This window comes from Bombus vosnesenskii, unplaced genomic scaffold, assembly GCF_011952255.1.
Source record: "Bombus vosnesenskii isolate JDL3184/JDL3185 unplaced genomic scaffold, Bvos_JDL3184-5_v1.1 scf7180000013265, whole genome shotgun sequence".
Classification (NCBI taxonomy): Eukaryota; Metazoa; Arthropoda; class Insecta; order Hymenoptera; family Apidae; genus Bombus; species Bombus vosnesenskii.
Genome location: NW_022882925.1, coordinates 4,196,346 through 4,222,943, shown reverse-complemented (window position 1 = coordinate 4,222,943; position 26,598 = coordinate 4,196,346). Strand labels below are relative to the sequence as shown.

The window sequence follows — 26,598 nt, the reverse complement described above, 5'->3', positions numbered from 1 at the left end:
ATTTCCGCAAACATGATACAAAAGAAATATTAATTCTTTTATTATAATCTTGTAATATATAAAACATGTTAACTATTAACTACTCTTGATTTTTGAGATCTTAAAGAACTCAAAAAACTTTGTACTTCATATTCTAATTTGTTCACATCTTCTTGTAACTGAAAATAACGTTTTGTTTTGCCATTTTTCGAACATACAATATCTTTATCACTTGTAGTATCTAAATTTAAATGCAAGGTACCATGAAATTGATCACAAATACATTCACAACTAGCTTTATATGTTTCTGTTGGTCTTTGTTCTGTTCTTATTTCCCAATTCGCATCAAACAATTGTTGTTTGAAAGATTTGTGTGCCTCTAAAAGAAACAAATTTGAATTCCCACAATTTATATATTGCTGTAATGTTTCAAGAATATACAGTACCCTTTAATCTTGTTTGATTGATTTGATCCATAAAAGCTTTTGCTTCATGTTCCAGTCTATTTATTTCTGCAATTTCTATAATTTTTTGATTGCATTGACGCATAATTCTTTGTTTTTTCTTTAACTTTTCTAATTCGAGAACAGAGATTTCATCTGTTAAAAATTTGGGAAAATCATGTAACATAAATGGTGGATATGGCCCTTTGGAAGGTAATGTAATTACTTCATCCCTAGAAAACATAATATGTAATATAATGCTTAATATAACAATACAAAAATATTGTTGCAATCAAAAGAAAATTGCTTTACCTAAGGTAATGGCTAGGATGTATTCTTAATGGTAAATTATTATCAAGCTGTTGAGCAACTTTTAGTAATTCATGTGCGCCAATATGACCTTGTTTAGTAAAATATCTTTTAATACTTTCTTGTGCTTGTAATGAAGAAATAATAATTTCGCGGGAACATATACTGTATGCAACAATACTCATCAATAGAAGTGAAGGTTTTTTACAGGATATTAGATTATCCCATAAAATTAACCACTCAGGACCAGATAAGACTTCACTCATACCAGTCTTTAAAAGAGGCCATGCATATTCACTAGATGTTATTCCTCGTTCACAAAAAACATTTAACAAGGATGGATCTGCTTGTAGAAGAATATTTTCTATTATACCTAACACATTTAATGGTGGTAAAGGATGATATTCAAACCACTTTTGACAATAATTCAATAATATAGTTAAAATGAGTTCAAAGCCAAGTAGTAGATCTTTCTGTAATAAAAATAAAGCAGTTAATTTCTCTTGATGTGTCATCTGTTTCAGTATATTATGAATATATATTATATATTTTATTACCTGAAATATAATAAGAAATGGAAAAACTAAATTTGGTAAAAATGAACATTGTACCAATAAAGGACACCATTGTATTAAGCAATGAACAGTAGTCATTAATAATATATGTTTACTTCTACTTGCTAATGGATAGTTTTTTAAAATGTCTGAAGTGAAATTTATACTAGCAGCTTTATTAGCCAAGGCATTATATGAACATTTATTAGCTGGCAAATTTAGAATAGTCGACCATATTAATACTCGATATTTTCCAGGATATTCTCCATATTCTTTTAAAATAAGTATTAATCTTTCTAAACGTAATTCGTGTTTAATGCTTTGTCTAACACATTGTAAGTGATCATATATTCCATGTGCAAGTGGTCTACATGGTTCTATTAACTTTTGCAAAGATTCACATTTTTTTGAAAATAATTTCTCACTAATTATTAATTTCAGATGACCCTCCTTTTCTATATATGCTATATACCTGCCAGCGGAAGAAACTGCAATTTTTTTTATTGGTTTGGTAACTTGTAGAATATCAATGACACAAGACTGATTCAGATCAAAGAAGTAAAGATTAGAGCTTGATAAAATACATGCCATTATACTAATTGTTCCACTATCCAAAGATGGTACAAGTGATAAATATTTCACTCCAATAAAATTGTCTGGCAAATTTAAAGTTTTCATTAAATTCCAGTTACACGTATTCAGAATGATAATTTTATTTTGAGTGCTAACTATAATCATTGCTCTTCCATTTTGTGTAAAGACAAAGTCTTTAATATTTCGTATTCCAAATATCTTTGCATCGATTTTTACATTGTTTTCTAATTGATTGAAATTCCATACTTGGAAAGTATCATTGTAATAGAGTACAACAATGTGTCCTAAGTTTGAAAAACTTGTCTTTTTTATTATAAAATTTTTTGGACAAGCTCTTAACTGTCGAGCTTTATTACAGGAGTTTAGACACCATATTATAACTTCTTTATGTGAAGAAGTCAAACAATAATTTTTGTAAAAAGAAACATATACTGGGGGTACCTTATGAGCAATTAACAAGCGAAATTGAGAAACATCTGCATTTATTCTCAATATTTTTATGTCAGCTGTAGCAAGACCAACTAATATTTCAAGTTTATTTATGGGATTAAATGCCACGAATGTTGCTCGTCCGACGTTTCCTAATTTTTGATAGGAAGGACAATTATTCATTAGATCGATGTAATATAAATATCCTGCTGTATCACTTGCAATAAAATGTTCTTCAGTCCAATCAAATGCTATATGCGAAAAATTAACTTTTGATGGACATTGTATCCTTTTAATTGCTTCTGGTTCAAGTTCATAACTATTATTATCGAGTTTTCTTAAATTCTGCCATTTTTTCTTATACATTATATTAATTTTTAAACAATAGATAGTTTCATTTCAGTATCAATGATCTTTAGGTTATGTTTACGTTTAGAAATGTCAAACATGACATTATTTACATCATACCGGTTTTGCTTGTTTGAAACTTTTACTTGACAGAAAGAATTAAGAAAAAAAAAGAAAATTGGTGATAAAACTATATAATCATATAATCATATTAAATTATTTAAAAATTATGCTTCTTGCATTGGATTATTTTCTATTGTCACGTGTATATTGTAGATTAACTACTAACTAAATAATAATTATAATTGCGAAATGAAATATTGCTCAATTCTAAAATATGTCTTTATAGCATATTATATAGTTCTTTAATTTTCTATTTTGCCGCTTCGAATTTATGAAATATTTTTGTTATTTCTTACGTCATTAACTGAATAGTGGGTGAAATAAGATCTAGACAGTTTGGGTTCTGTGGCTGTTTATTGAAATGATGGCAGTTGATTCTATATCAATTAAAGAATTTTAAAGATTAATTTCTCGCTAAAGAGATTATTAATACTTCGGGTGATTTATAACGTGATATGTCAGATAACTGCAAAATGGTAAGATATATTTTTTATTTTTATTTTATAGAAGTTGTTTCTCGTTGTGATCTGACTTTTAGGTTATACACAACTTGCGTTGAGGTGTTATGAAAGCAAATAATCATCTCCCACATTTCAGTTGTCAAAATAATTATTTTTTTATATATCCTCGATGTAATTCTTTTATTAGTAATTGAATAAAATTATTTTAAAATGTTTAATTTCTCGTATAATGATACATATAATAAATATAACAATAATTTGAAAATATTTCTTTTAATGAATTTTATGTTATTTAAGAGAGACAATAATTTTAGGTTAATTTATATTAAAAAATTTAATAATTTTTTCTAATTCAATTTTAATCAAACTTATTTTTATTTCTAGTCTGTCGCTGAATTCTTAAAGGGTTTGCCTTCGCACAATGAAAATAATTTTGCTAATTTTCATACAGATAGTGGAAACAGAACTTGTGTAAAAAAACCTTCAGTTTATCTTCCTACAAAGGACCATCCTTCAGAACAAAGTAAGATAATTTCAGTATATATTTATGTATTTCTATGATAAATATTAAAAAATGAATGATTATAAACATAATTATTATTTTCATTTATATATACAGTTATAGTCACAGAGAAAACAACCATATTGTTAAGGTACCTTCATCAACATTGGGATAAAAATGTAAAAAATTATATATTTTTGTAAAAGTATTTTTTACAATTATATTTATATTAATTATATATATATTAATTATATTTTTCAGCATGCTGATAGAAAACGTGATATTTTATCTGCTAATGGTGACTCAGAAGATGATGCTGCTACAGTCCATAGCAAAAGGCCACGTCTTGATTTAAATCATACCATTTAAAATACACCTCAGTTATAATTTTCATTGTTTACTAAACTACATTTCCATTACCTGCTAAATTAATTTTCATTGTCTGTTAAACTATGTGATTCTCGAATGTAACAAACATATCTATAGTTCAGAAAAATTATTTCAAAACGTTGCTCTTTTAGTTTCTAAATATATAATTTGGATTAAATATTATGTGAAATATCAAAGATATAGGAAAAAACGTTTTCAAGTAATATTTCTTTAGATATGTAAAATCATAATTTTATGTGATCATTTCGTACTACTTTGTATTCTTGAAATTCGATTGGAAAAATTTGTATTAGCACATTAAATAATGTTCTACATTGCACAATATGTATAAATAAATATGTTCATTATTACTGGTAAAACGTAAAACTGTAATTAATGCAACATATGTACATTACAATTCAGGAAATTACTAAAATTTCTTTAATTGAGGTCGTAATGGACCATTTATCTCGAAATAATTTTATAAATTTATGCTACAAATGCTCATTTTAAATATGTATTGCATATTTAGTGGTATAAGTTCTCAATATATATCTAATTTAAGAAAAATATATGTGATGTTTTATTTTATAAATGTCAGGTTATTTTGTTAAATTTTTTTCTTGTAATATTATGTCAAGATGTAGACAAGAGTTTAACTAAATAAAAACCTTGGTAATAAGTATACGATTAGGAAAGTATGGCAATAAATTTTCGTTTTCGAAAAATAAGCAGTATTTTATGTAGATTTTATATTTTTATACTGTATAAAGTACAATTAAAAAATAATTTTTTTAAAAACAATCAAGTTTTACTTTTTAATGTCATTTTATTTACAAAATTTCTGTCATTAGTTTTATTTGATTTTATTTTAAATTTAAAATCTTTTTAAATCTAATGTATAATTCTTAGATTGGTATCTCTGGTGACAGAATAAATTTCCTCTCTGAAATTAAACACAGTTGTAAAGTAAATATACGATCAAGTCTGTAAATAATACAATACCTCGTAATACTATATCTTGATTATTGTCTTTTTATTTTTATTATATATTCTTATATTATTTTATTTTAAATTTATGTAATAATTCAGCTTTTTTCTTCTTTATTTTTTAAAGAATGTATAAAAAGCACGTTGTATAAATGCATCGTGAATCTGCATTTAACGATGGTTACGCCTATGATTTGTGATAGGTTAAAGTGTTTATGTTGATTTGTTAATACTAAAAGAATATTTTACTATGCCACTTATCATTATTACTGGTATACCGTGTAGTAGTAAAACAACACGAACTTTCGAATTAAAGGAATATTTTATGAACAAAGGAAAAAATGTAAAAGTTATAAGTGAAATTGATGTTGTTACTAAAGGAGGTTTCGATCGAAATAAATTTTATGCTGGTTAGATACTACTTTATTTTAGTTTTATTATTAACGAAGAACATTCAGATTTATTTTGATTTTACTATTTGCTATAGATTCTAAAAACGAAAAAAGTGTGAGAAGTGACATAAAGTCAGCAGCTCAGCGAATGTTAAATACAAATGATATATTAATTATTGACGGTAGTAATTATATCAAAGGATATCGTTATGAGATATATTGTATGACAAAACTATACAAAACTCCTCAGTGTACAATATTTTGTGATATACCAGTTGAGCATGCTTGGTTGTGGAATGAGAAAAGACCAACATATGAACAATATAACAGAGAAATTTTCGATGCACTTGTAATGAGGTAATCAAAAGTATCATGGATTAAATGTGACACTTTTTTAATGAAATAAAGTCAGAGATTTATAATATAATTCATAGATATGAAACACCAGACAATAAAAACCGTTGGGATACACCATTATTTGCTGTATCACCAGAAGATGATTTAAAATTTGATGAAATTTATAAATCGTTGTATGAAGTAAAAGCACCAAAACCAAATTTAAGTACACAATGTGTTAGTATTGTCATATATATAACTTAAAATTTAAATTGATTAATATAATTTTTAATTTGATTATATCATATTTCAGCCACCATTGTCATCTACTAACTATTTATATGAATTGGATATTGTAACTCAAGAAGTAGCTAATGTAAGTTGCTTAAAAATTGTTACTTATTAGCCAAGTATAATAAAATTTGTAGTAAATATTATAAGAGATGTTAAACATCATAAACAACATTATTATGACAAATCATAAATATGTATTTTCTATTTTGACAAAGGCAATATTATCAGCTAAGCAACTGGGTATTGAAAGTGAATTTAAGATACCAGGATATAATTTAACAGTACAGAATCCATGTACTGCAGCACAGCTTATGAGGCTACGAAGACAATTTTTAACTTATAGTAAAATGCAACAAATTGAAATTAACCAAATTGCATTATTATTTGTACAATATCTTAATAAAAGTTTGTAAATAGAAAAGGTATTGATATATTTAATCATTAATCATTTTTTATGAGGCAATAAAAATCTGTTAATTAAATTTTCAGAAATGTACTTTTTTAATAAAAAATTACATTAGAGAATACATCATTAGGCCTATTTTATTTTATAGTAATTTTGGCCTGCATGTATTTTGCATTTTAAGATAAACTTTGGTTGCACAATATTACTGACTGTTTGGTTTGTAATAACATAATATCAAGTACATTATAAACAATTTTGAAACAGATATTGACATTTGTGCGACTTGAATATTATATATCTTTGAAAAAATTGATAAAATAATGAATACTACAATAAGAAATACCAGAATTGTGGAATTGTACTCTCTTTAAGATATTAATATAACTGACAGAATTAGACAAGGCAACATTGGTTTGTAAGAGAAATTTGACAAATAAAATGAAATTTGCATTCAAACCGGTTGGAAAAAATATTGCATAGTACATACATGCAACCAAATCGAGTTTCTTTTATTTCATATTATGACGCTATTTAGTAAATATCTCAAACAATAAACATTAATGATATGCTAAATCACAAATATTGAACTCAAAAGAAAAATTGCAAAACTGTTATTAGTACTAAAGAAGAGTCTCTTTGATCTTGTATCAACTTTTGTCGATATTTAAAACAATAACTGCATAATTTTATTATCCAATTTGCTAACAATAGAGCTGTCATGTTTGGCAGTTACTTACAGTGAAATGAAATTCTCGATAAAAAAATATTAGTTCAACTTTTAACAATATTTAAAGATTTTTGTTACTTTTTCTAGACTTAAATTATCTAATATTGACTTGTTTCATAAAGTATAACAGCTTTGCTTTTGTAGTAATAAACCTATTATATAATGCATTTACAATTACATCAATTTTTCTTACAAGTGAAACACAGGAAGTCGTCAATAGTTAGTTTTCTTGTTCTTGCATACCATTACTTTCAGTGCCATTTCTATAATTCACACTATTATCTATGTGTCTTTTAGGTTTCCGACAAACAAAATATACACTATTATATTCACATTGCAACATACTGTTAACGTTTTGTGCATATCGCGTTTTTACGCGCGTTTCTTCCTTCTAAAAATATTCTAAGTTGTAAAATTCGATTAAGTTTTTAGTATTATATAACAGTCAATGTCCTTTTATGAAGTTAATTACCTCTAATTGGAATCCAAATCCGTGAATCACATCGCGAACTACATCGTAACTTGGTTCTATAGAATCTTCCATTGGCATATCACTAAAATGATACAATAGTGGACCAAGATTTATCCATATACCTCCTGGCTTTAAAATTTTATAAATAGTTTCAATAAATTGTACAACATTATTTGCGCAATCTATAAAAAAACACGTGGCTACACAATCCCAGTGGTTGTCTTCTGTATAAACCTGAAATACAAAAATAGAAATTTTTAAGATATTTATTTATTTTTTAATATGTCCTGATATTTACCTCTAGGAAGTCCCCAGCTGCCATGGAGAATTGCGCATTTTCTGGAAGATCACTAGGATTTACATCTGGGAAGAACACAGCTTGAGTTTGATGTTCTGGTTTTAAATTGTTCATATATTGATGTACCCATGGATGTACTTGATATGAATTTACTCCTCTACATCTATAAAGTATTAAATATGAATAGTAAAAGTCATCTTAAAAGGAATACTGTTTGCTAAAAATATTTAACTTTTACCTACTTATTTAATACAAAATGAGAAGCAAAGAGCATAAAAAGGGAAAATTCATTTCCTTGGCAAGTATATCCACGTCTCGCAATTTCATATGCTAGTCTTCCCAAACCTGCTCCAGGTACTAGAATTTGCACGTCTGATGGTGTACTGGAAATTTACCTATCATTTCATACTTTTCTGAACTATGTTCTACTACACCACTGTAGCTAGATTCTAGATGTCTGAATATATTTTGATGGAACATTTTATTTGTGTAATGTGTTCAGAAATTTTGAAGGGGTCATACCAATAATCTGCAGGAAATTGATTCATAATTTCATCTATAATAGGCTGATAACACGCCATTCGTTCTTCGGTACCTTCCACGCTCCAATCACGAACCAGTTGTTTAATGGTTGCTTGAACCTTTTCTTGATCAGCCATTACTGGACGAGGATTTAATGTCTGCAATTAGACCTACCTATATTTTGTACAATAGAATATACTTTTATAAAAAAAGAAGCTTGTTAAAATGATAAAAAAAATCCAAGCTTGAATGAGAGAAATAGGTAAAATATTTCTTCCTAGGCAATTAGTGTTATAGTAACAAAACTTTATATATAAGACATAGAGAGTTTTCTTCAAGAGTGTTAATGGTTAAATTAACTTCAACAGTTAATGAGAAGCTATATTGGTATAGTTTTAAGATTTCTATTTTGAATAAAATAAAATAAAATATCATGTGACAGCATGAACACAATTGTGTTTATGTTTAATAAGGTTAATAGAATTAATTAGTCACAATTTTAAAAACATATCATATTATACAACAGAATATACATGCCACACACCAGGTGAACTTTTCTTACACTGTCAGTCTGTGCAGTAGCTGGGCTCACATTTTCAAAAATATGTGCTACATCCTTTATGATAAGCTTAATTATCTCATCATTATTTTCAATACATCTTTTAACTTCTTGCAGATGTTCTCTATATTTTGACAAAAGCCTCTGATGATGAGCTGGAAGTGATAGCAAATATGATTCTGTTTTCTTAACCCTTAATAGTGAATGATTTCTGTAAAAAGAAAATTTTGATATAAGTAATATTTATAATATTATTACATTCGTAAGTTTAAGCTTCATGCTTTACACAATTATGAATTTATAGTTATACAATCATGAATATTAAACTAATTTAAGTAGGACAGCAATTGAAAAACATAGCCATATCATAATTGAAAACCTATACATTTTTCTTGCTAAATACTCAAATTATGATACCTTTACTTTTAAAAACTATATTACAGCAATGTAATGTAAAAAATTATTCCTATAATTGCAGGATAACTATGAAAACTGCAAATAAAATATAACTCAATGCCATATCGTTGAAGGTTAAGCAGTGATATTAAGAAGTTTTGACGATAATCGAAAAATTTTGGACGATATCTTATAAAGTTATCCGGAGTACTATGTTCGATGAAAAAAGCAAAAGAATAAGAGCAATAAAGATAAGAACGAAACATCGATTCGAGGATTAGAGTCAATCAAACAAAACGATTTTTCATGATATACTTACTTGTAATATTTAAAAGCTGAGACGATACGTTGAAAGTGTTTCCTCTCTTCTTCATCCTCGTAAGTGTCGTGCATTTTTTTTGGATAAGGATTCGACATTGTTTCCATTTTTATATTCGAACGTGGAGCTTAGTATTTTAATGAGTTTTTTAGCACGACGTTCAGTGGCGGCTTTCTTGGTGCACGCGTTATGACGCGTTCTTATTACTACGATAAATTATTCTTTAAGGCTGAATCGTCAGCAGATTTGAATTTATTAACAAATACGCGTTGAGATAAATATCATTTCATTTCTTTTAATATGTCAAAAATATATTTTATACGTAAAGGAATAACATTGTTCGGTTACTTGTGATATCAAGCTTTTTGTAATTTTAATCACAAATACAAAAAAATACAAAATACTTGTAATAATTAAAATATGTATATGTATGTATAAGCTCTAGTATAACCTAATATAATTTATATAAAAACTCACATTTGTCTCTTAATAAGAGAAAATATTTTATGTTTACACAGAAAAAGACAAAATAAGATTTTGTCGACGTCATTTCTTAATTTTACACTACAATAGGTTATATGGTATAATTTTTCTATATGATTCATTACAATTAGCAAGAAATATATTACTTAAAAAAGTGAAAAAAACAGTAAGAGTAACAATTATCGTTTAATTCCTTATAATACAGTGATCTGTAATCTACACGATAATTAAAGCTACTTCAGAAATTCAAATTTTGTTAAGAGTCAAATAAAATTTGATTAATACTTGTTCCAATAATTTGGCATTATTGTAACGCAGGAAATCCATAAAATTTCTCGTTTACCACAATTGGAAACTGTGCCAAGGCACAACTTGCATATCCGCAGAGTTTCTATAGCTGTTGCAAGTTGCAGGTAGCACTCTGTCGTCCACGCCATTTTTAAAAGGAGCTCAGTCGCTAATCAACCGCGGTAGGGTACACTTGGAACCTCTCCGCGAATATTGTATCGAGCTTGCGACTTTTTTCCGCGTTTAGTGTTGCCGTATCAGGCATTTCGCAATGACAGCAGTGTAAGGAGTTTGTTTTAAACTCTTCGTTGAGTGTATAAACGGGGGTGTTTATTAGAAATATTCAATAGGAAGCACCAGCACGAGAAACATGTCTAGTGCACCACAAATGTCCAGTGGGCTTAGCAAGCTCAAAAAGAAACATTTTCGAGTTAAACATCAAAAGGTTAAGCTGTTCCGTGCAAACGAACCTCTTCTTAGTGTTTTTATGTGGGGTGTCAATCACACGGTGAGTATTAACATAACTGCGTGACAGCGTCGTACGTCATCGAAATGCCATTTTCTTCTTTCACTCTCTTCAAGCTGGATAGAATCGGAAATTTATGAAAAACGCTGCGTTATTCTACGTCACGTTTCACATTAATGTAATTTTCTCCTATAATATTCTTGGAAGTTAAGAAAATATGTATTTGAAACGCGTGCTGCGCTATTTTTCTATTGTACTATATATTTGCAAAGTGTTGTCGGGTTTTATATTTGCGATTATAAGATTTTATGAAATCTTTTTATTAGTAATCAGGAATAATGAAGGATTTATATCACTATAGTAAATTTTTTGATACAACATTGTAATTTTATCTAAATTTAAAATCATGTTATGTTTCCTATAGTTACCGCATGTTTATTTGTATATGAAATAAAAATTTAGTTTATTAAGAAGTATTATACATTTGAAAAAGCTGAAGCTTAAAAAATTACTTAATTATATAATTGAATCAGTTTGTTTCCATTTTAATATGTAGTTGTTCTTTTGAGTTCAATAAATAGTAGTATAAATGTGCAATTATAATTGTTTCCATATATACAATTATACAATATATACAATTATTTCCATATTCACATTTGTGGATGATGACATCTATGTACACAAATATATAATCCCAATATGTAAAAATTATGTGATAAATTTGTGCAATAAATATATAAATACATGTCTTGATGTAATTTGTATTTTTTGTATATAATCTTTTATAGTAACTTTTGCAGTAGTGTTTATAATAACAACTTACTTAGGAAATTATGTTTACATAAATGTTACATGTAACATACACGTATTACAGATAAATGAGCTTAGTCATGTTAATATACCAGTAGTGCTCCTGCCAGACGATTTCAGAGCTTATAGCAAGTTAAAAGTGGATAACCATCTTTTTAACAAGTAAGTTGTATTACATTATATGCCAAAATATGTGTTAATTCAATATTAAAGGAAATGACAAACGTTAGAGGAAAAATTTTGAACTTAAACGTAGTTAATAGTGAGTTGAGTCATAAGGGTAATGCTCTGTTTGATATTAGGAAGAATTTATTAATGTAAATGTAAAGCAAATAATTCTCTGAGGTGGCCTATTCTAAATATATCGCTAAATACTGAATTGCTAGGTTGGTCACTGCTTTTAATAATAGAATGAATGAAGGTCCTCCTGATCTGAAATTATAGTTAATGATAAAGATATTCATAGCTTTACTCCTTAACTTAAAAAATGTTTGTATTACTAGTAGATATATATGGAACCTATATATATGAAATCTGTATGTTATATATGTTAAAAATTTATACCTTCCAAGCAGAAAGTTACTCATATATTCAACTTTTTGTTTTAGGGAAAATATGCCCTCGCACTTTAAGTTTAAAGAATACTGTCCGTTGGTATTCAGAAATTTACGGGAAAGATTTGGTATAGATGATTTGGACTATAAGGAATCAATGACAAGGTAAAAAATGATTTATTTTGTAAATCATATTTCTCAAATACATTAAGTTCATTTCAGAAAATAATTGAAAAATATTATTAAAGTAATTATAATATGCAGTACTTGTTTAAGATGTATTATATGAATAAGAAGTAAAGCATAATTTTTTTTTTTAATTTTAATCTTAGTTTATTGCACTGCATGTCAAAGATATGTTTTATTCTGTGACTGCTTTCTGCATATGTTATTATAACTGTAATACACATATAAAGTATCTGTATGTATTATTATAACTTGGTAAATATTTCTTTACTTATTTTCCTATACAGCACATTCACTTATTTATAGAGTATTGCAGATTTAGGGGCTTTACTTGATACAACCTTGAAGGAAGATAATCCACCCAATGACTCATACGCAAATCATTGCAATTAAAAGTTTTATCGTGATATTTGAAATTAATTTTGTATTGAAATATCATAAGAAACATATTTTGTTACAATATTACATTTTGTAGAAATAATTATATCATTTTGAGATACATCTATCATATTATATCAAATATAAATTTAAAGAAATAAGGAAAAGAAATATTTTTAATTTCAGCATAAATTCAACTATAACGAAAAAGAAAGAGAATGCATTAACAGGCAACATAATGTTATTGTTACTAACATATTTCAGTATATAAAATTTAGTGTACTATATTGCAGTTACATAAATGTGTATAACTATACATGGAAACAATAAATTTCCTTCATTTCTTTACAAACAGAAAGTATTACTTTTCATTTAAATGTAATACATAAGGATTGTTGATAGTAAATTGTAATACAAGAATTTTGATACTAGATGTCGGGCATTTAATCCTTCCCTATCAGAGAGGCATTGGAATTTGGCTAGGAATGGGAAGACTCATAAATTGGTTCAGCATTGTGCTACTGCTCCTTCAATAACTTTTTCTCCTTCTCCTGTTCTTTCGCAAATTCCAGTCCTAAATAAACCACTACGTTCCTACAGTTTTAAACCAAAGCGTCTGAGGTTAGCCAGACTTGATTTTTCACTTTGTGCGTGTTGCTTGTGGCTAACACGTTTTTATGAGACTTTCATTAAATATAAGAAATCAGCTCAAAGGAACACAGTTGATTGTACACAATTCTTTTCTAGTATTATATTACCGTACTTAGACTATATGTTCATAATTAAATGTTTGTAGAGCATTAGAAGAATTAGAGTTAGTGTTAAAGCATGAATTTATCTTCATTTAGTTTAGTTTATGTATTTATTGGATATATTATATTTATGTATATATTGATCATTTTAGTTGTGATAGTATAGTATGTGAATAACAGTATCATTATTGGTTAGTTATTATGCTTAATAACCATTGTTTTTTTTTAAATGCATGCTAATATATGTGGTAGAGGTATACTAATAGTGTTTCAGAAATTCAGAAAAAGAAAAACGTTTTTATTGCTGGAAATAAATAATTTATTATACCATTGTGCTAAACTAATATTAATATTGTTTTTATCATTTCCAGATCACAACCAATATTAGAGGACTCATCTGGAAAAAGTGGTGCAAAATTTTACCAGTCTTATGATAAACTGTTTATTATCAAAACCCTCACAAAGGAAGAGGTAGAAAGAATGTATTCATTTCTAAAACACTATCATCCAGTATGTAGAATTGTTATTTATACATGTAAACTATTATATATATTTGCTTTTTTTTAAATAAAATTAACAATTTTCCTTCTGTATATATTAGTATATTGTAGAAAGGCACGGAAAAACTTTGTTACCCCAATATCTTGGCATGTATCGTTTGACAGTAGATGGAGTTGAACATTATGTCGTTGCCATAAGAAATGTATTTTCAAATCATTTAACTACTCATAAAAAATTCGATCTAAAAGGCTCGACAGTAGATCGTGAAGCATCTGACAAAGAAAAGGAAAAAGATTTGCCTACTTATAAAGATAATGATTTTGTTAAAGAGGGAACGAAAATTTATATCGGCGAAGAGGCAAAAGCTAAACTTATAGAGACGTTAACCGCTGATGTCGACGTGAGTTTCATTTCTTATTTATTGTATTTATGTAATTGTACATTTTATATTTATTGACAAATTGATTATTATAGTTTTTAACAAAATTGCATTTGATGGATTATTCTCTATTACTTGGACTGCACGATTGTGCGCGGGCCGAACAAGAAAACAGAGAACGTGCAGAAAGAGAGGAGGAAGAAGATAATCATGAAGAAGAGGATGATAGTGAATCTGGAAGTGGGCTTGATTCACGAGGCCCAATGGGAGAGTATGTATTTTTACGATGTAGTGAAATATTTCATAGAATTTTATTTTCGAAATTTGTAACGTAACATTTTTATTAGCCGTCTATGGAGTTGGAGCGGTGTTGCAGGTATGGCAACGCCTCCTGAATCACCACATGCCACGTTGTTGCGCGACACGAGTTTACAATATGAAGATGCCATAATTCCTGAATTAGATATTTATGCGATTCCTAGTAAAGAAGGTAATATTGCTTACAATTAACACATAAATATTTAAATTAACATCCAAATTTTGTTTTATTTCAGGTGCACCTACAAAGGAAATTTATTTTTTAGCCATAATAGATGTGCTAACTCATTATGGTGTGCGTAAGCAGGCAGCAAAGGCAGCTAAAACAGTGAAGTATGGTGCTAATGTCGATGGTATATCCACCTGTGATCCGGAACAATACGGCAAGCGATTTATAGAGTTCATGAGCAAAGCTATAGAATAAGCTCGTTGTTCGTTGTTGTTAAGCTTGTAAATTTGGACCGCTTGTTCGAAAGTCGTGATGACACTATCGTTTTTTACTGCGTTTATGTTAAGTGCGTCGAACATTCGTTCCTCGCACTTTGATGTTTGACCATAAAGATCTTTATTTGGTATGTACTGTTATTTGGTCAGTACCGTTGATTACATATTTCAGTATTCCTTATAACATTTACAATGGAGTTAGAAGCATAACGCAATTTCGTGGATTACAAACTCTTAGAAGATCTATCAACAAATTTTTTCCAGGGAATATTTTAGTAGTTTTTATAACCAGTGACATATTTTCTCAGTATTTAATTACAATTTTTCTATAAAGACAATTGTCAAATACTGTAGTTTTCTTGTGTTCTTTATTTTTCTTTCATTTTATGTATATTTTCAAAACGTGAGACTTACATTAGTTTTTCGTACATTATGTGTACAATCAGGAACACATAAAAATTCTGTTAGAAAAGTTTATTGTAGATTATTTTTATTTTGTGAGGTGATACTCAATATTATACTCAAAGAAATAGTTTTTACGCATACTTGTTTAATGTCTATTATTTCGTTGTATGAATTATTCATATATAAATAATGCTAACAGAAGTGTGTATTGTATATTGTTTTTGGTACACATAATGTGCTATAAAAGCTGCGTTAATTACCGTCATTTGACAGTAAATGATATGTAATATTAGTTTATTGGAAAATATTAAAATTAATGTTGATGTTACATATGATAATCAGAATTATAGGGACACGATTAAGTGTTTCACGAAGGAAGCCTACATTTATCGTAAAGAGTCTCTCAATTTCGTCAAGACGAATTATAATGCTTCTGATCTAGTGTCTGTGGTGTTGTCTGGAATGTTTAAATATTCGAGGTATAACGTAATGGCTTTTACAGCGAGAACTTTCGTTTTTGGTAGGTCTAAAAAAAGAGGAGAGAAGTAATATATTACATGCGCAGAAGGTACTATAGTGTAAGAGCTTGAAACTTTAAAAAAATTATTAGTAAATGTTAAAGTCTGTAAATGTCACCTCTTTGATCATTTCAGTTACCGCGAATTGGTGTTAAGACCATCGATTCGTTTAGTTTGTGAAGTTACATTTACAGGGAACAAGAAGAACTGTACGTATTATGCGCGATATATGTCTCCTTTAATTTGTAAAGTGCTCAAACTTAGCCGATGATTCCATTAGAGAAATTAAGTAAAGAAGTATGAAATATGTTTTTTTGGCGCATTGCGAATGGAATGCTAATTTATAATATTTATAAAGAAAACTATTTAATCAAAGTATGTTTGTTTTATTTCCTCTTTTATGTAAAAATTATTTAGAATCAATTTGTTGAAAATGTGTTCAGTTTTGAACAGCATATGAAGTGATATGTTCCTTTGTAGCATTCGATTCATAATGCGTCAAGCTTCGGCGTAATTAGTAGCACAAGATCTCGCTTAATAATTTTAATGCAAGATAATTTAATGCAGCTTCATTTTTTTATTCGATAAACTTTATATTAAAAAATTGCTTGTTATTAATTATATTTTAAGACCGTATATCATTACATCATGCAAAAACAAAAAGGAGAATGTATCGTTGCATGATACTCTACCTTTAAATAATCTATTGTAATAATCAATTTTTTATAATTTGTTAAAACTGATCATAATATAACGACTAATTACTTTACTAATTAAGGTATTCATCTAGTCTTGATACTTTATATGATTTTATACATTGCCAGTACATTGGAAAAACCACAAAAGTAAATGAAAATGCATATTGCCAACAAAGGTGTATTATAAAAAAACAGTTATTACAGTTATAAAAAGACGCTCAATTTCTGTAATGTTATAGATTCTGTAAGAGAAAATATAAATTGTTTCGTCAACTACGATTTACTGTTACATAGTAACAAATCTTTCAAACGTATATTTCTTTTTTTCTATTATTATATATTCATTGACTTACAAATCTCGAAAGAGTTTAAAGTTTATATGCAACAACTTTAGTCTATTATAGACTTTGAAACATATAGATTTATAAACGGTTTGCTTAATTAAATTGCAAGAAAGATTTTGTTTATTTTTCAATTTAGATTTTCGCAATTCGCACCATGTAGAAACGATGTATATATTCACTATTTTACTGTTGGCAGTATATATCCAGGCTTCTGTTATCCTAACATTTGTATTATTCACAGAGTCTGTATTGTATAAGCCACGGGAAATAAATGGACATTTAACACAATAAGGAATTATAAATAAAAAAATATTAGGAAAGAGAATGTTGAATTTTATTTTATAATACGCTCTAGATAATAAAAGATATTGGTTGTAATAATATGATTACATAGTTTAAACTAAAAACAATTATTTTTTATGTATAAAGTAAATTACTAACGAATGATACATATTTTATCATCGAATGAAACAAAAATATACTAGGTAATTATATACTTAAAATTAATTTGTACTTTAGTTATTGCATCTAAAATTGAAGAAAATTTAATTTCTTCGCGTCTTTGGTTTTTATATATGCTTTGTATATATTTAACTTTTTTGTTATGGGGTCTATCATGTTTCAAGATTAAACCAATAACACGTCAAGAACTTCCTTAATAAACTATATACGGAGTTTCTTTGAGTTATTTTGTTCTGAACCACAGTAATCTTTTTGAGAAGTGGAATTCTCTCCTGGGCTCAAATAACCGCTTCGTTTCCTTCTTGCAATAGGTGAAACTTGTTTTAAATGCTCCATATCATTAAATACTACTTGTGCACCTCCTCCACTAGTTGGTAATATGTCTCCCTATCATCCAAGAATTGTATCATTATTCTATCTAAATATATCTATATTTTGAAAACATTAATAATACAAACTTTGTATAATTTAGTTTCAAGTTCACCATCTGTGTCTTGTTCTTGAGCAATAAGACAGTATCTGGATGCTTTATTTGTTATATCTTTCGGATCTGTCAGTTGCTTGACGCTTATTCGTTTATTTCGAATTACTGGTTGAAGGATAGTACCAACCGGAACTAATCCAGGAGGTCGATGATCAAGCCATCTATCTGCACTTTGTGACCGTCTATAGCGCGGATTCACTACTGGAATTCTATCCTACAAATGATTAAAGGTAATATAATTTTATTTTTAATATATAACTTAAAATCATAACAATTATTATATTTACGTTTCTACTTGGTCGGGTATCATTGCAATCTTCAAATTTAATCGTAGAAACAGTTTTTGTAGTAGTTTTTGGTGTAGTTGTAATAAGTATAGATTCCGAGACAGTGTTTGGAACAGTTGTAGTAATTTTCGATGTTATCGGCATTTCAACATCGTTCTGTACTTGAATTGTTTCCTTGGATTCTGGTCTATCATTTTTAGTCATCTCATCATCGTTTATTAATATTTGTTTCACTAATTTCAGCTTATCTTCCTTTTCTTTCATTTGATTCTAAAGAAATGAGAGATTTAGATAAATTAGTAATTATACAGGGTGATTCTACGGGAAAAAAGAAGTCGAAAATATAGAATAAAAAAATTTTTTTTTTTTAATTTTTTCATCGAGACAAGGATCTACAGTGAAATCCGTTATAACGTACGATTTTCTCGAAAACAAAGCCTCAAACGAAAAATTTTTATTCTATATTTTCGACTTCTTTTTTCGCGTAGAATCACCCCCTTTCCGCTTGTACCACCAGTTACCAACCACCCTGTATAAAGTATGTACAATTAATACAATATACCTGAAGAAGTTCACGTTGCCGACGAAGTTTGCTTTCCAGTTCTTTACTCATTTTATCAGTTTCTGCTTGAATTTTACTATTATATTTTTCTTTTACCCTCTGCTTATCTATTGCACGTTGATTCAGTAACATACTCTTGTTCTGTAACTGCAAAGGTTTTGATTGTTAGAAGAATGTTTTATTTGACAAAAATAAATGTAGATAGATTAATATAAAATAAAGAGTTACATCTTGTTTCATATGCCTGATTATATCGTTTGCATTATTTAATCTGGATAGTAGAGTATCAATTTGAGCTTCTGTTTTACAAATATGAGCTTCCAAAGCAGAGATCTGAAAAAATTGTATACTGAAGATTTAACTGTTATAATTATTGCTATAAAGACTTACCTTCTTTTGCCGTTGATCATTTGATGCTTTCAATGTAGAGTTTTCAATTTTTAAAGATACATTTTCCCGTTCGATTTTTACTATCATGTTTCTAAAATTCGTTTCTAAAAAATGAACAAATTTGATATAAATTTTCGGAAAATATGTTTTTCAATCAATACGTTAAAAAATTACGTTTCTGTTTCAGGTCTTCTTGTAAAATATTCCGCTTCTGAATACGCAATTCTAAGAAACGTATAAGTGTAGTAATTATTTCGTCATTATGTGGACTTGTTATTTCCATTTCTGGGAATGACCCTCCAAGACTGGAAAAAAATGTATCACATAACAAAATTTTTATTATTAATAGTGTTTGATTTAGTCATTAATTTAATAATTTACCTGTATACTAAACCCAAATCAACTTCCAAATCAGCAGCAGCTGGATTACCAGCATTTTCTAGTCTGTTTCTTGCTTCTTTAAATATCTATCAAAAAGTAATGTCAATAACTAAATATGTACAAAAATTATTTTAATATATTAATATATATATGTATTTTTTCCTTACTTTATTAGCTTGTCTTCTACCAGGTATGTATCCTAAATCTAATTTTGAAGTTGTGGAATTTGTAATTTGTACTTCTTGACTAACTTCAGCAAACTTTAAGACTTGCTATATAGAAAAAGAAAAATTTTATTATATCGAATTTATATTCCAAACATTACTTGCCTCCAAAACATAAATACTTACAATAGTTTCATCATAATCGTTAGTACTAGGATTCACACAAGTGATCATTCTAACATTTCCCTCGCCATCAAAGTAATTCTTAAACAACTGTGTTATTTTAGAATCTCTATAAGGGACTATTTTATTTGTACCTTGAGTTTGATTTTCACGTAGTATTTCCAAGCAAGTGCGTAGTGTCATTAACGAATTATTTATATTTCCTATTTTAACAAATATAAGTCACATAAACATAAAAGAGCAATGATATATTTTGATAAATTACCTGCTTCTCTAAGTCTTTGTCCAGTGTTTTTTGAACGGTTTGTACGCTCACTTCCTGCCAAATCTACTAAAGACAATTGGCTAACACAAATCACTCGTTTATTTTGAACAATTTGTTCACCTTCCTTATCTAATGGTGCCTGGTAAGATATTAACATTGTAGGTATAATACAGTTATACAGTATAATTAGACTACTTTACCTGGACAAGTCTTATAGTAAAAACACTGTGAGATCTGCTTGATTCTGTATTAAGATTAGTATGTGCAATATGTCTTTTACATTGCCCACGTTGGAATATTTCAAATGCTTCTTCCGAACTCTTTACTTCTACTTCTGTACATCCATGAACATACATATTTCTATTTCCATCTTCACGAATAATTTTATTTTGCAAAGTTCTAAATTGTTTCAGAATTTTTTTTTTAATAAATTCCATAAAATATCGACTACATTTTTAAAATGTATACTCACTTAGTTTTTCCATCATTTTCTTCCAATAAATCATATACACTATTATTATAGACTTCTATGTACGTTACAAAAACTGAGTATGCATTATCTTCATCAACATCTAATATTTCTGATTCATTACTTAAATTTAAGACATTTTCATTGTTATCGTTGTTACCATCTCCTTTAAATCTTTGAATAATATATAAAACATTAAAATTTTACATAAACATGATAGAAAATACCTAATCTCAAAAAATTTAAAAAAAAACCTTACTGTCTAAAAGCTTTTCCATTGTAAGAAGCAACAAGTTTTTGAAGTTCATTCTGCCTATCCAATAGCGCATCAACTTCACTTTGTATATCAAAGCCATTTAGTTTATCAGGTTTAAAGATAAATTTTTTTGTTTGATAGTTTGCTATGCTATTAAAAATAACATCTAAACTACGAGGCATGATGCCTGCATCATGCAGATTACCAGACATAGTATAAGTTTTGCCACTTCCAGTTACTCCATATGTGAAGAGTAAACTATTTTTACCATTAATAAGATTTCGAATAAGTGGCAATGCTACTATATCAAATACTTCTCCTTGAGAAGAGTTTGGACCAAAAATGTGACTAAAAGACGTTTGAATAGCTTTATTTACATTACGACCATTTGTTACTGATTCTGAAGGTGTAATAACGAAGCTTGTGTCAGAAATAATTTTTATACAAGATTCATCATTGGGATGAACCATTGGCCTTATGCGACAGAAGACTTTAACAGGTTCCTTAACTGCGTCGTTATCACATTTCGGTCGGTTTCCGTGCTTTCGTATTGCAACAAGTGGTTTTGAATTCCTAGTGGAAGTGAATAAGAATTACTGATTAGACGTTACTATTATTTATTCTAAATAAGTAGTTTAATTTATAAAAAAATATAATAATATGGAAAAATATAATAATATGATATAATAATATGGAAAGTTGTAAAATAAATATCGTTATTATCATAAAAATAAAATAAAATATAAACTTACACAGATTTCATGGTAGAACCAATTATCAAGTACAAGACTAATAAAAATTATCTCATACAATTGTTTAAGAACCTTATATAGATAGATTATCTCTATTATTTTCTATTTGTTATAAAAGTCGTTACATTTAATAAGTTAAAAATTCGAACATCTATGAACTGAAGTAAGCCTCTAGATCACTTATGGCGAGTTTCTATTTAACGAAAGAAACGTTGAAAATTATATTAAGAGCAGAGAGGATACTCTCTGTTAGATGTAAACCTTTTATGAATTGTCCGTAGCACTATCGTATAAACAGGTCCCGACACTCATATACCGAAGTTTAGAGCAAGCTATCTGAGAATGGAGTTGTGAAAAATCAGGGAACAGGGGAAAGAAGGGAACAAGTTCTTCATTCTGCGCATGCGTGACATGCTATGAATGTTAGAGAAAAACAGAGAAATTGTTTTTTATGTTGATTTCTTACGTCTAGTCACAATCCCCGGACGGTCTTCCGTAGTAAATGTTGAGACTTGTTTATATGACCGTGGTTCATATGTTGAAATAAAAATACGTATAAGTGCACCACTTGCGAGACGCTCACATTTCGACAGTTACATGATTGGACAGATATAGTTCCGCACCTCTCAAAAAGACATTGATGAAAACACACCCCCTAGACTGACACCTAGAATATAAGCATCAGACGCTTCAAGAGAAAGACACATTTAGATCATATTACATATCACACAAGACACTTTAAAAAAGAACTTTTCAAAATAAACATTCAGAATCACAATATTACTAGAACTCTTTAATCAACCCTCCACCTTAAACGTTAATGTCATGCAAGGTACGTGACTCCAATCGAACATTTACAATTTAACTGATCGCCAACTAGTTGAGAGGTCGCAACAGATTTCTATTTTTGTTTTCCAAATTTTTTGTCGATTGATTTTCTGATAATTGATCGTTCTGTTGATTGTATTAGGATCTTACGAAAGAAAGAGTGGAACTTATCCCAAAATTTAATGAAGTGGGGTATTATATCTTTTATAACTAAAATTATATCAAGCAAAAGGCATTTTCAATAAAAATTGATTTATTGTTATGTACATGTATACTATTTCTTTGCTTGAATATCTTCTCTTAGATGTGTACCATCACAGAATGGCCGATTTGATGTTTGTTTGCAATTACACAGCCAATAATCTTTGGTTTCTTCAACTGTAAAACGTATAGGCTTCTGCTTGATTTGAAGAAATTGATTCCTATGCATGCCATCGCAGAATGGTTGTGTATTACTTTTACCACATAAGCACCATACATATATTTTACCAGCTATGCACTTATATTTAAAAGGTTTATTATCGTATATAGCACCATTAATAGTTTGGTGATTTGCACTATAGACCTCTTTCAATGGGTTTCTAGGAATTTTCATATCATATTCCACTTTTTTACAATAACATCTAACCTGAAATATAGTTAGCATTCATATATTAGGAAGAAGAAGACAGCTTGAAATTGTATTAAAACATTAATAACCTCGATTCAACAACTTCTTCTTTTTGTTCTCGATATAATTTAATAACTTATTTTATTGTAAGGGATGGTAATTCTAAAATAGGTTAAGAAGTTAGGCTATTATAAATATAAACAAATAAAAATATAAAAACTATATTACGATATTTGAAATTTCATTGCAATTTCATTCACTTTTAACTTACATTTTGGTATTTCAAAATATTTGAATGAACAAAAAATGAAATTTTCTTTAAAGTTAAATGCATAATTAAAACGTGATATTCGATACACTGTAGTTCTGTCTTTGTCAATTCTCATAGATGTCAGTGCAATCTGCTCGTATTCGGCTAGAGGCCTCTGCAATAGTCATTTGCGCATGGCAGTTGTGCGTTGCGTCAGAGTGAGAACAGTTCAAATTGAGGTGGAAAATTGCACCAGAGAAGAGAGAGAAATTGATAGAGTTGTATTTTGTATCTGTAAGAGGACTAATTCTGAATAGATTTAGTATAGTAAGTACTAATTAATCAGCTTGATCATTAATTTCCTTTTCACTTCTACCATGCGGTACTTATAAGCATGAGCCTGCTTCATAACGGTCAATTTACGATCAAAGAGGTTCTGTCATAATAGACAAGGAACGTAATAGTATATGTAGATATAGTAATATATTTTTCGCTCCAAGTCATAGAATATCAAGTATTTAATTATTGTATTTTATATTATTTCATGATTATATATTATATTCTAATATGAAAACATGCCGATTTTCAACTTTTACCTGAAACAGTTTCGGATATAATTAATAGTGTTTTGTCGACCGTTCATAAATTCCTGTTACGATTTTACAATCGACGCCACGAAACTGATCGGTCCCGTATTTCGTTTAAGATAATAGAAGTAGTTGAATTAATTATAACGCTGAGGTAACAGGTTATAATGTACTCTTTATTTCGACAACAACTGTAGACAAGATGATTACGCTCGTTGCGTATATACAGGGTGGTTGGTAACTGGTGATACAGGCAGAAAGGGGGTGATTCTACGCGAAAAAAGAAGTCGAAAATATAGAATAAAAATTTTTCGTTTGAGGCCTTGTTTCCGAGAAAATCGACTTTGAATTTTCGCTCGGTACGCGTGCGGTACGTTATAACGGATCTCACTGTAGATCGTTGTCTCGATGGAAAAATTAAAAAAAAAAAATTTTTATTCTATTTTTTCGACTTCTTGTATATATAGATATTGTATATATAGATATGTCGACGACTTGTATATATAGTATACAAGTTATTATGTTATATTATACAATTTTAGACAAAGTATTATATTTTCTAATGCAATATAGTTTATAAATAAATAGTATATTTTAACATAGTTTCAAGTAAAACAAACTTTATTTTTATTTGTATTGTATTATTTATGTATAATATTTAGTTACGTATATAAGTTATTACATAATATTATAGACCTTTAAAGGTATTATACCTCCTAATACTATTACGTCCCGCGACCCAACCACATGTTCTCGTCCATGCTTTGGTCAGGGTGGTCGGTAGTTGTGCAAACATACTTGCTCGATCGCGCAATAATCCCAAGGAACCGTTAATTGCCGTCATAAGATTTAGCACTTTTTCCTTTACTATCCAGGCCCTTAATTGCCACAATACATCTCTCAAGTTGAGACACTGCTTAGTGTTATTGCTCATTACGGTGAAACATGGGATAAGCGAGTTTCTCAATGTACGATACTGGAAGTCCACTTCCACCAGCGAGCGACCGTTGGTAAGGAACGGCCAGCACCCGTTACTAGTTTTCCTCCTCGACGTCATCGTCGCCGATCGTCACTTACTATTAACTCTTCGGTCAGAACACATTTTAACTTGCTATCCATTCTTCGGTGAAAACACTCCGACATATCACAAGCAACATTCGTAGACACTTGTAGTATTCAAAAGTTGCTGGAAATAATGATATTATAATCGTTAACTCAGTGTTAACATCATTCAAACCATCTCTATTATCTTAATCGAAATAGGGGGTCGATTTGTGGCGTCGATTATCGTATCGAGACGAGAACTTATGACTCTCGTTGTTGCGTTATACTGCGAACGCGTCTCCTTGCTAATTACGGTCAAACAAATACAATAGTTTGTAAGCAATATATTATATTACATTGTAAAATTAAATTTAATGTAAATTGTTACATATTTCTCTAATTTTATTGAATAAATTAATATTTTAAAGGCAATTCAACTGTTTTATCAATCACCTCTAATTCTATCGTTTACATTTTAGATGTAAATAAATACTGAAACTGTAAATAAACGAATCAAAAACATAAATAAACATTAAAAATGTAAATAAACAAGTCAATGTTTGCAAAATAAAGCGAAAATTTCAGAAAACCGGGAAAAATTTCCAAAATCTTTTGTAAATAAATATTGGAGACGCAAATAAACAAAGCGTAACCAAAATAAAGGAAAAATGTTAACATTTAAAACTTCTCAGAATGGTGACGTTACTTCTAAGAATTTTTGCGAATTCTGGAATAGGACGTCTTTTTCATAGATTTTTCGCGATTCCGAGAATATGACGTAATTTCCAAGAATATCTCGAATAAACAAGTGATTTAATTGTGAGCTGGCTGATTTTTCCACTTTCCCGTTTCAGAACTTCGTTTTAAAGTCTCTCAACTTGTTCTTATCGTCTTTTACGTTCTTCTTTCTCGTTATAGGATTGGGATTTCTAATGTCGCTGGCTATGCGAATGATTATTAAATTGAATGAATAAACAGTTAATTAACTTTAATTAAACGTTTCTTCAAAGCTTTTAATTAATGTACAAGTTACACAAATTATATAAATTCTGAAATTCGACTATTCGTATTAGGATAACTTAATTAAATGACGTTGCGCGTTTTATAATGTTCTGATAGATCAATGATTTATACAATTCTAGCTAAAAATAACTGATACATGTGAAAATACAATATTTGTATACCTATCTGTCCTTGTCGCACACTAATGCGTTCCTTGTTTTTCATACGGAAACAGTCTGTCCTTGTTGCATAGTAATGCGTTCCTTGTCTACGACT

At 28.7% G+C, this 26,598-nt stretch overlaps 7 protein-coding genes across 11 annotated transcripts; 3 read left to right on the top strand and 4 right to left on the bottom strand.

Annotated features, from left to right (window-relative positions):
• Positions 1–54: 54 nt before the first annotated feature.
• Positions 55–2,853, bottom strand: LOC117243027 (TBC1 domain family member 31). 2 transcript variants are annotated; one of them, XM_033510169.1, is made up of 4 exons: positions 1,289–2,850; positions 735–1,204; positions 426–655; positions 55–358 (listed from the first exon to the last, which is right to left on the bottom strand). In XM_033510169.1, exons 1-4 carry the CDS (start codon positions 2,672–2,674, stop codon positions 69–71), a joined length of 2,376 nt encoding a protein of 791 aa, XP_033366060.1. In that variant the 5' UTR covers positions 2,675–2,850; the 3' UTR covers positions 55–68. The 2 variants fall into 2 exon arrangements, with proteins under 2 accessions (XP_033366060.1, XP_033366059.1); XM_033510168.1 differs by having other exon boundaries at positions 735–2,853.
• LOC117243029 (DET1- and DDB1-associated protein 1) lies at positions 2,575–4,456 on the top strand. The gene is made up of 5 exons (XM_033510173.1): positions 2,575–2,592; positions 3,092–3,255; positions 3,625–3,763; positions 3,860–3,921; positions 4,004–4,456. The coding sequence occupies exons 2-5, from the start codon at positions 3,235–3,237 to the stop codon at positions 4,109–4,111; spliced, it is 330 nt and encodes a 109-aa protein (XP_033366064.1). The 5' UTR covers positions 2,575–2,592; positions 3,092–3,234; the 3' UTR covers positions 4,112–4,456.
• A 714-nt stretch (positions 4,457–5,170) lies between these two features.
• Positions 5,171–6,548, top strand: LOC117243454 (protein KTI12 homolog). Its single transcript, XM_033510965.1, has 5 exons — positions 5,171–5,511; positions 5,589–5,850; positions 5,928–6,066; positions 6,143–6,205; positions 6,339–6,548. The coding sequence occupies exons 1-5, from the start codon at positions 5,352–5,354 to the stop codon at positions 6,534–6,536; spliced, it is 822 nt and encodes a 273-aa protein (XP_033366856.1). The 5' UTR covers positions 5,171–5,351; the 3' UTR covers positions 6,537–6,548.
• A 100-nt stretch (positions 6,549–6,648) lies between these two features.
• On the bottom strand, positions 6,649–10,663 carry LOC117243453 (carnosine N-methyltransferase). 3 transcript variants are annotated; one of them, XM_033510964.1, is made up of 8 exons: positions 10,649–10,663; positions 9,823–10,028; positions 9,093–9,318; positions 8,549–8,706; positions 8,269–8,409; positions 8,027–8,189; positions 7,729–7,962; positions 6,649–7,658 (listed from the first exon to the last, which is right to left on the bottom strand). In XM_033510964.1, the coding sequence occupies exons 2-8, from the start codon at positions 9,927–9,929 to the stop codon at positions 7,629–7,631; spliced, it is 1,059 nt and encodes a 352-aa protein (XP_033366855.1). In that variant the 5' UTR covers positions 9,930–10,028; positions 10,649–10,663; the 3' UTR covers positions 6,649–7,628. The 3 variants fall into 3 exon arrangements, with proteins under 3 accessions (XP_033366855.1, XP_033366853.1, XP_033366854.1); XM_033510962.1 differs by lacking the exon at positions 10,649–10,663 and having other exon boundaries at positions 6,649–7,647; XM_033510963.1 differs by lacking the exon at positions 10,649–10,663 and having other exon boundaries at positions 6,649–7,647; positions 9,111–9,318.
• A 94-nt stretch (positions 10,664–10,757) lies between these two features.
• LOC117243452 (phosphatidylinositol 5-phosphate 4-kinase type-2 alpha) lies at positions 10,758–17,629 on the top strand. Of its 2 annotated transcripts, XM_033510960.1 has the most exons (9): positions 10,763–11,101; positions 11,934–12,031; positions 12,478–12,588; positions 13,420–13,608; positions 14,111–14,249; positions 14,341–14,640; positions 14,715–14,890; positions 14,967–15,109; positions 15,174–17,629. In XM_033510960.1, the coding sequence occupies exons 1-9, from the start codon at positions 10,964–10,966 to the stop codon at positions 15,359–15,361; spliced, it is 1,482 nt and encodes a 493-aa protein (XP_033366851.1). In that variant the 5' UTR covers positions 10,763–10,963; the 3' UTR covers positions 15,362–17,629. The 2 variants fall into 2 exon arrangements, with proteins under 2 accessions (XP_033366852.1, XP_033366851.1); XM_033510961.1 differs by lacking the exon at positions 13,420–13,608 and having other exon boundaries at positions 10,758–11,101.
• A 29-nt stretch (positions 17,630–17,658) lies between these two features.
• Positions 17,659–22,311, bottom strand: LOC117243451 (kinesin-like protein KIF23). The gene is made up of 15 exons (XM_033510958.1): positions 22,002–22,311; positions 21,253–21,822; positions 20,997–21,167; positions 20,725–20,923; positions 20,525–20,663; positions 20,263–20,462; positions 20,080–20,184; positions 19,913–19,998; positions 19,706–19,836; positions 19,532–19,635; positions 19,370–19,474; positions 19,142–19,288; positions 18,580–18,849; positions 18,267–18,506; positions 17,659–18,195 (listed from the first exon to the last, which is right to left on the bottom strand). The coding sequence occupies exons 1-15, from the start codon at positions 22,010–22,012 to the stop codon at positions 18,010–18,012; spliced, it is 2,664 nt and encodes an 887-aa protein (XP_033366849.1). The 5' UTR covers positions 22,013–22,311; the 3' UTR covers positions 17,659–18,009.
• Positions 22,312–23,064: 753 nt separating this feature from the next.
• On the bottom strand, positions 23,065–23,842 carry LOC117243455 (CDGSH iron-sulfur domain-containing protein 3, mitochondrial). The gene is made up of 2 exons (XM_033510966.1): positions 23,711–23,842; positions 23,065–23,457 (listed from the first exon to the last, which is right to left on the bottom strand). The coding sequence occupies exons 1-2, from the start codon at positions 23,771–23,773 to the stop codon at positions 23,104–23,106; spliced, it is 417 nt and encodes a 138-aa protein (XP_033366857.1). The 5' UTR covers positions 23,774–23,842; the 3' UTR covers positions 23,065–23,103.
• Between the last annotated feature and the right edge of the window lie 2,756 nt (positions 23,843–26,598).

Excerpts from the sequence above, each read along its gene's own strand:
- LOC117243027 (XM_033510168.1), bottom strand. The coding sequence starts at position 2,674 with ATGTATAAGAAAAAATGGCAGAATTTAAGAAAACTCGATAATAATAGT. Across the intron at positions 656-734 it reads CATCCTAGCCATTACCTTAG|GGATGAAGTAATTACATTAC; the intron begins GTAAAGCAATTT and ends TATGTTTTCTAG. Across the intron at positions 359-425 it reads CAATCAAACAAGATTAAAGG|AGGCACACAAATCTTTCAAA; the intron begins GTACTGTATATT and ends TGTTTCTTTTAG.
- LOC117243029 (XM_033510173.1), top strand. The coding sequence starts at position 3,235 with ATGTCAGATAACTGCAAAATG. Across the intron at positions 3,764-3,859 it reads GGACCATCCTTCAGAACAAA|TTATAGTCACAGAGAAAACA; the intron begins GTAAGATAATTT and ends TTATATATACAG. Across the intron at positions 3,922-4,003 it reads ATCAACATTGGGATAAAAAT|CATGCTGATAGAAAACGTGA; the intron begins GTAAAAAATTAT and ends TATATTTTTCAG.
- LOC117243454 (XM_033510965.1), top strand. The coding sequence starts at position 5,352 with ATGCCACTTATCATTATTACTGGTATACCGTGTAGTAGTAAAACAACA. Across the intron at positions 5,512-5,588 it reads TCGAAATAAATTTTATGCTG|ATTCTAAAAACGAAAAAAGT; the intron begins GTTAGATACTAC and ends TATTTGCTATAG. Across the intron at positions 6,067-6,142 it reads CAAATTTAAGTACACAATGT|CCACCATTGTCATCTACTAA; the intron begins GTTAGTATTGTC and ends ATCATATTTCAG.
- LOC117243453 (XM_033510962.1), bottom strand. The coding sequence starts at position 9,929 with ATGGAAACAATGTCGAATCCTTATCCAAAAAAAATGCACGACACTTAC. Across the intron at positions 8,190-8,268 it reads TCTCATTTTGTATTAAATAA|ATGTAGAGGAGTAAATTCAT; the intron begins GTAGGTAAAAGT and ends AATACTTTATAG. Across the intron at positions 7,963-8,026 it reads CAGCTGGGGACTTCCTAGAG|GTTTATACAGAAGACAACCA; the intron begins GTAAATATCAGG and ends TTTGTATTTCAG.
- LOC117243452 (XM_033510960.1), top strand. The coding sequence starts at position 10,964 with ATGTCTAGTGCACCACAAATGTCCAGTGGGCTTAGCAAGCTCAAAAAG. Across the intron at positions 13,609-14,110 it reads TTTAAACCAAAGCGTCTGAG|ATCACAACCAATATTAGAGG; the intron begins GTTAGCCAGACT and ends TATCATTTCCAG. Across the intron at positions 14,250-14,340 it reads TTCTAAAACACTATCATCCA|TATATTGTAGAAAGGCACGG; the intron begins GTATGTAGAATT and ends TGTATATATTAG.
- LOC117243451 (XM_033510958.1), bottom strand. Across the intron at positions 20,463-20,524 it reads ACAAAGACTTAGAGAAGCAG|GAAATATAAATAATTCGTTA; the intron begins GTAATTTATCAA and ends TTGTTAAAATAG. Across the intron at positions 18,196-18,266 it reads TTGAAACTAAATTATACAAA|GGAGACATATTACCAACTAG; the intron begins GTTTGTATTATT and ends CTTGGATGATAG.
- LOC117243455 (XM_033510966.1), bottom strand. The coding sequence starts at position 23,773 with ATGCATTTAACTTTAAAGAAAATTTCATTTTTTGTTCATTCAAATATT. Across the intron at positions 23,458-23,710 it reads ATATTTTGAAATACCAAAAT|GTTAGATGTTATTGTAAAAA; the intron begins GTAAGTTAAAAG and ends ACTATATTTCAG.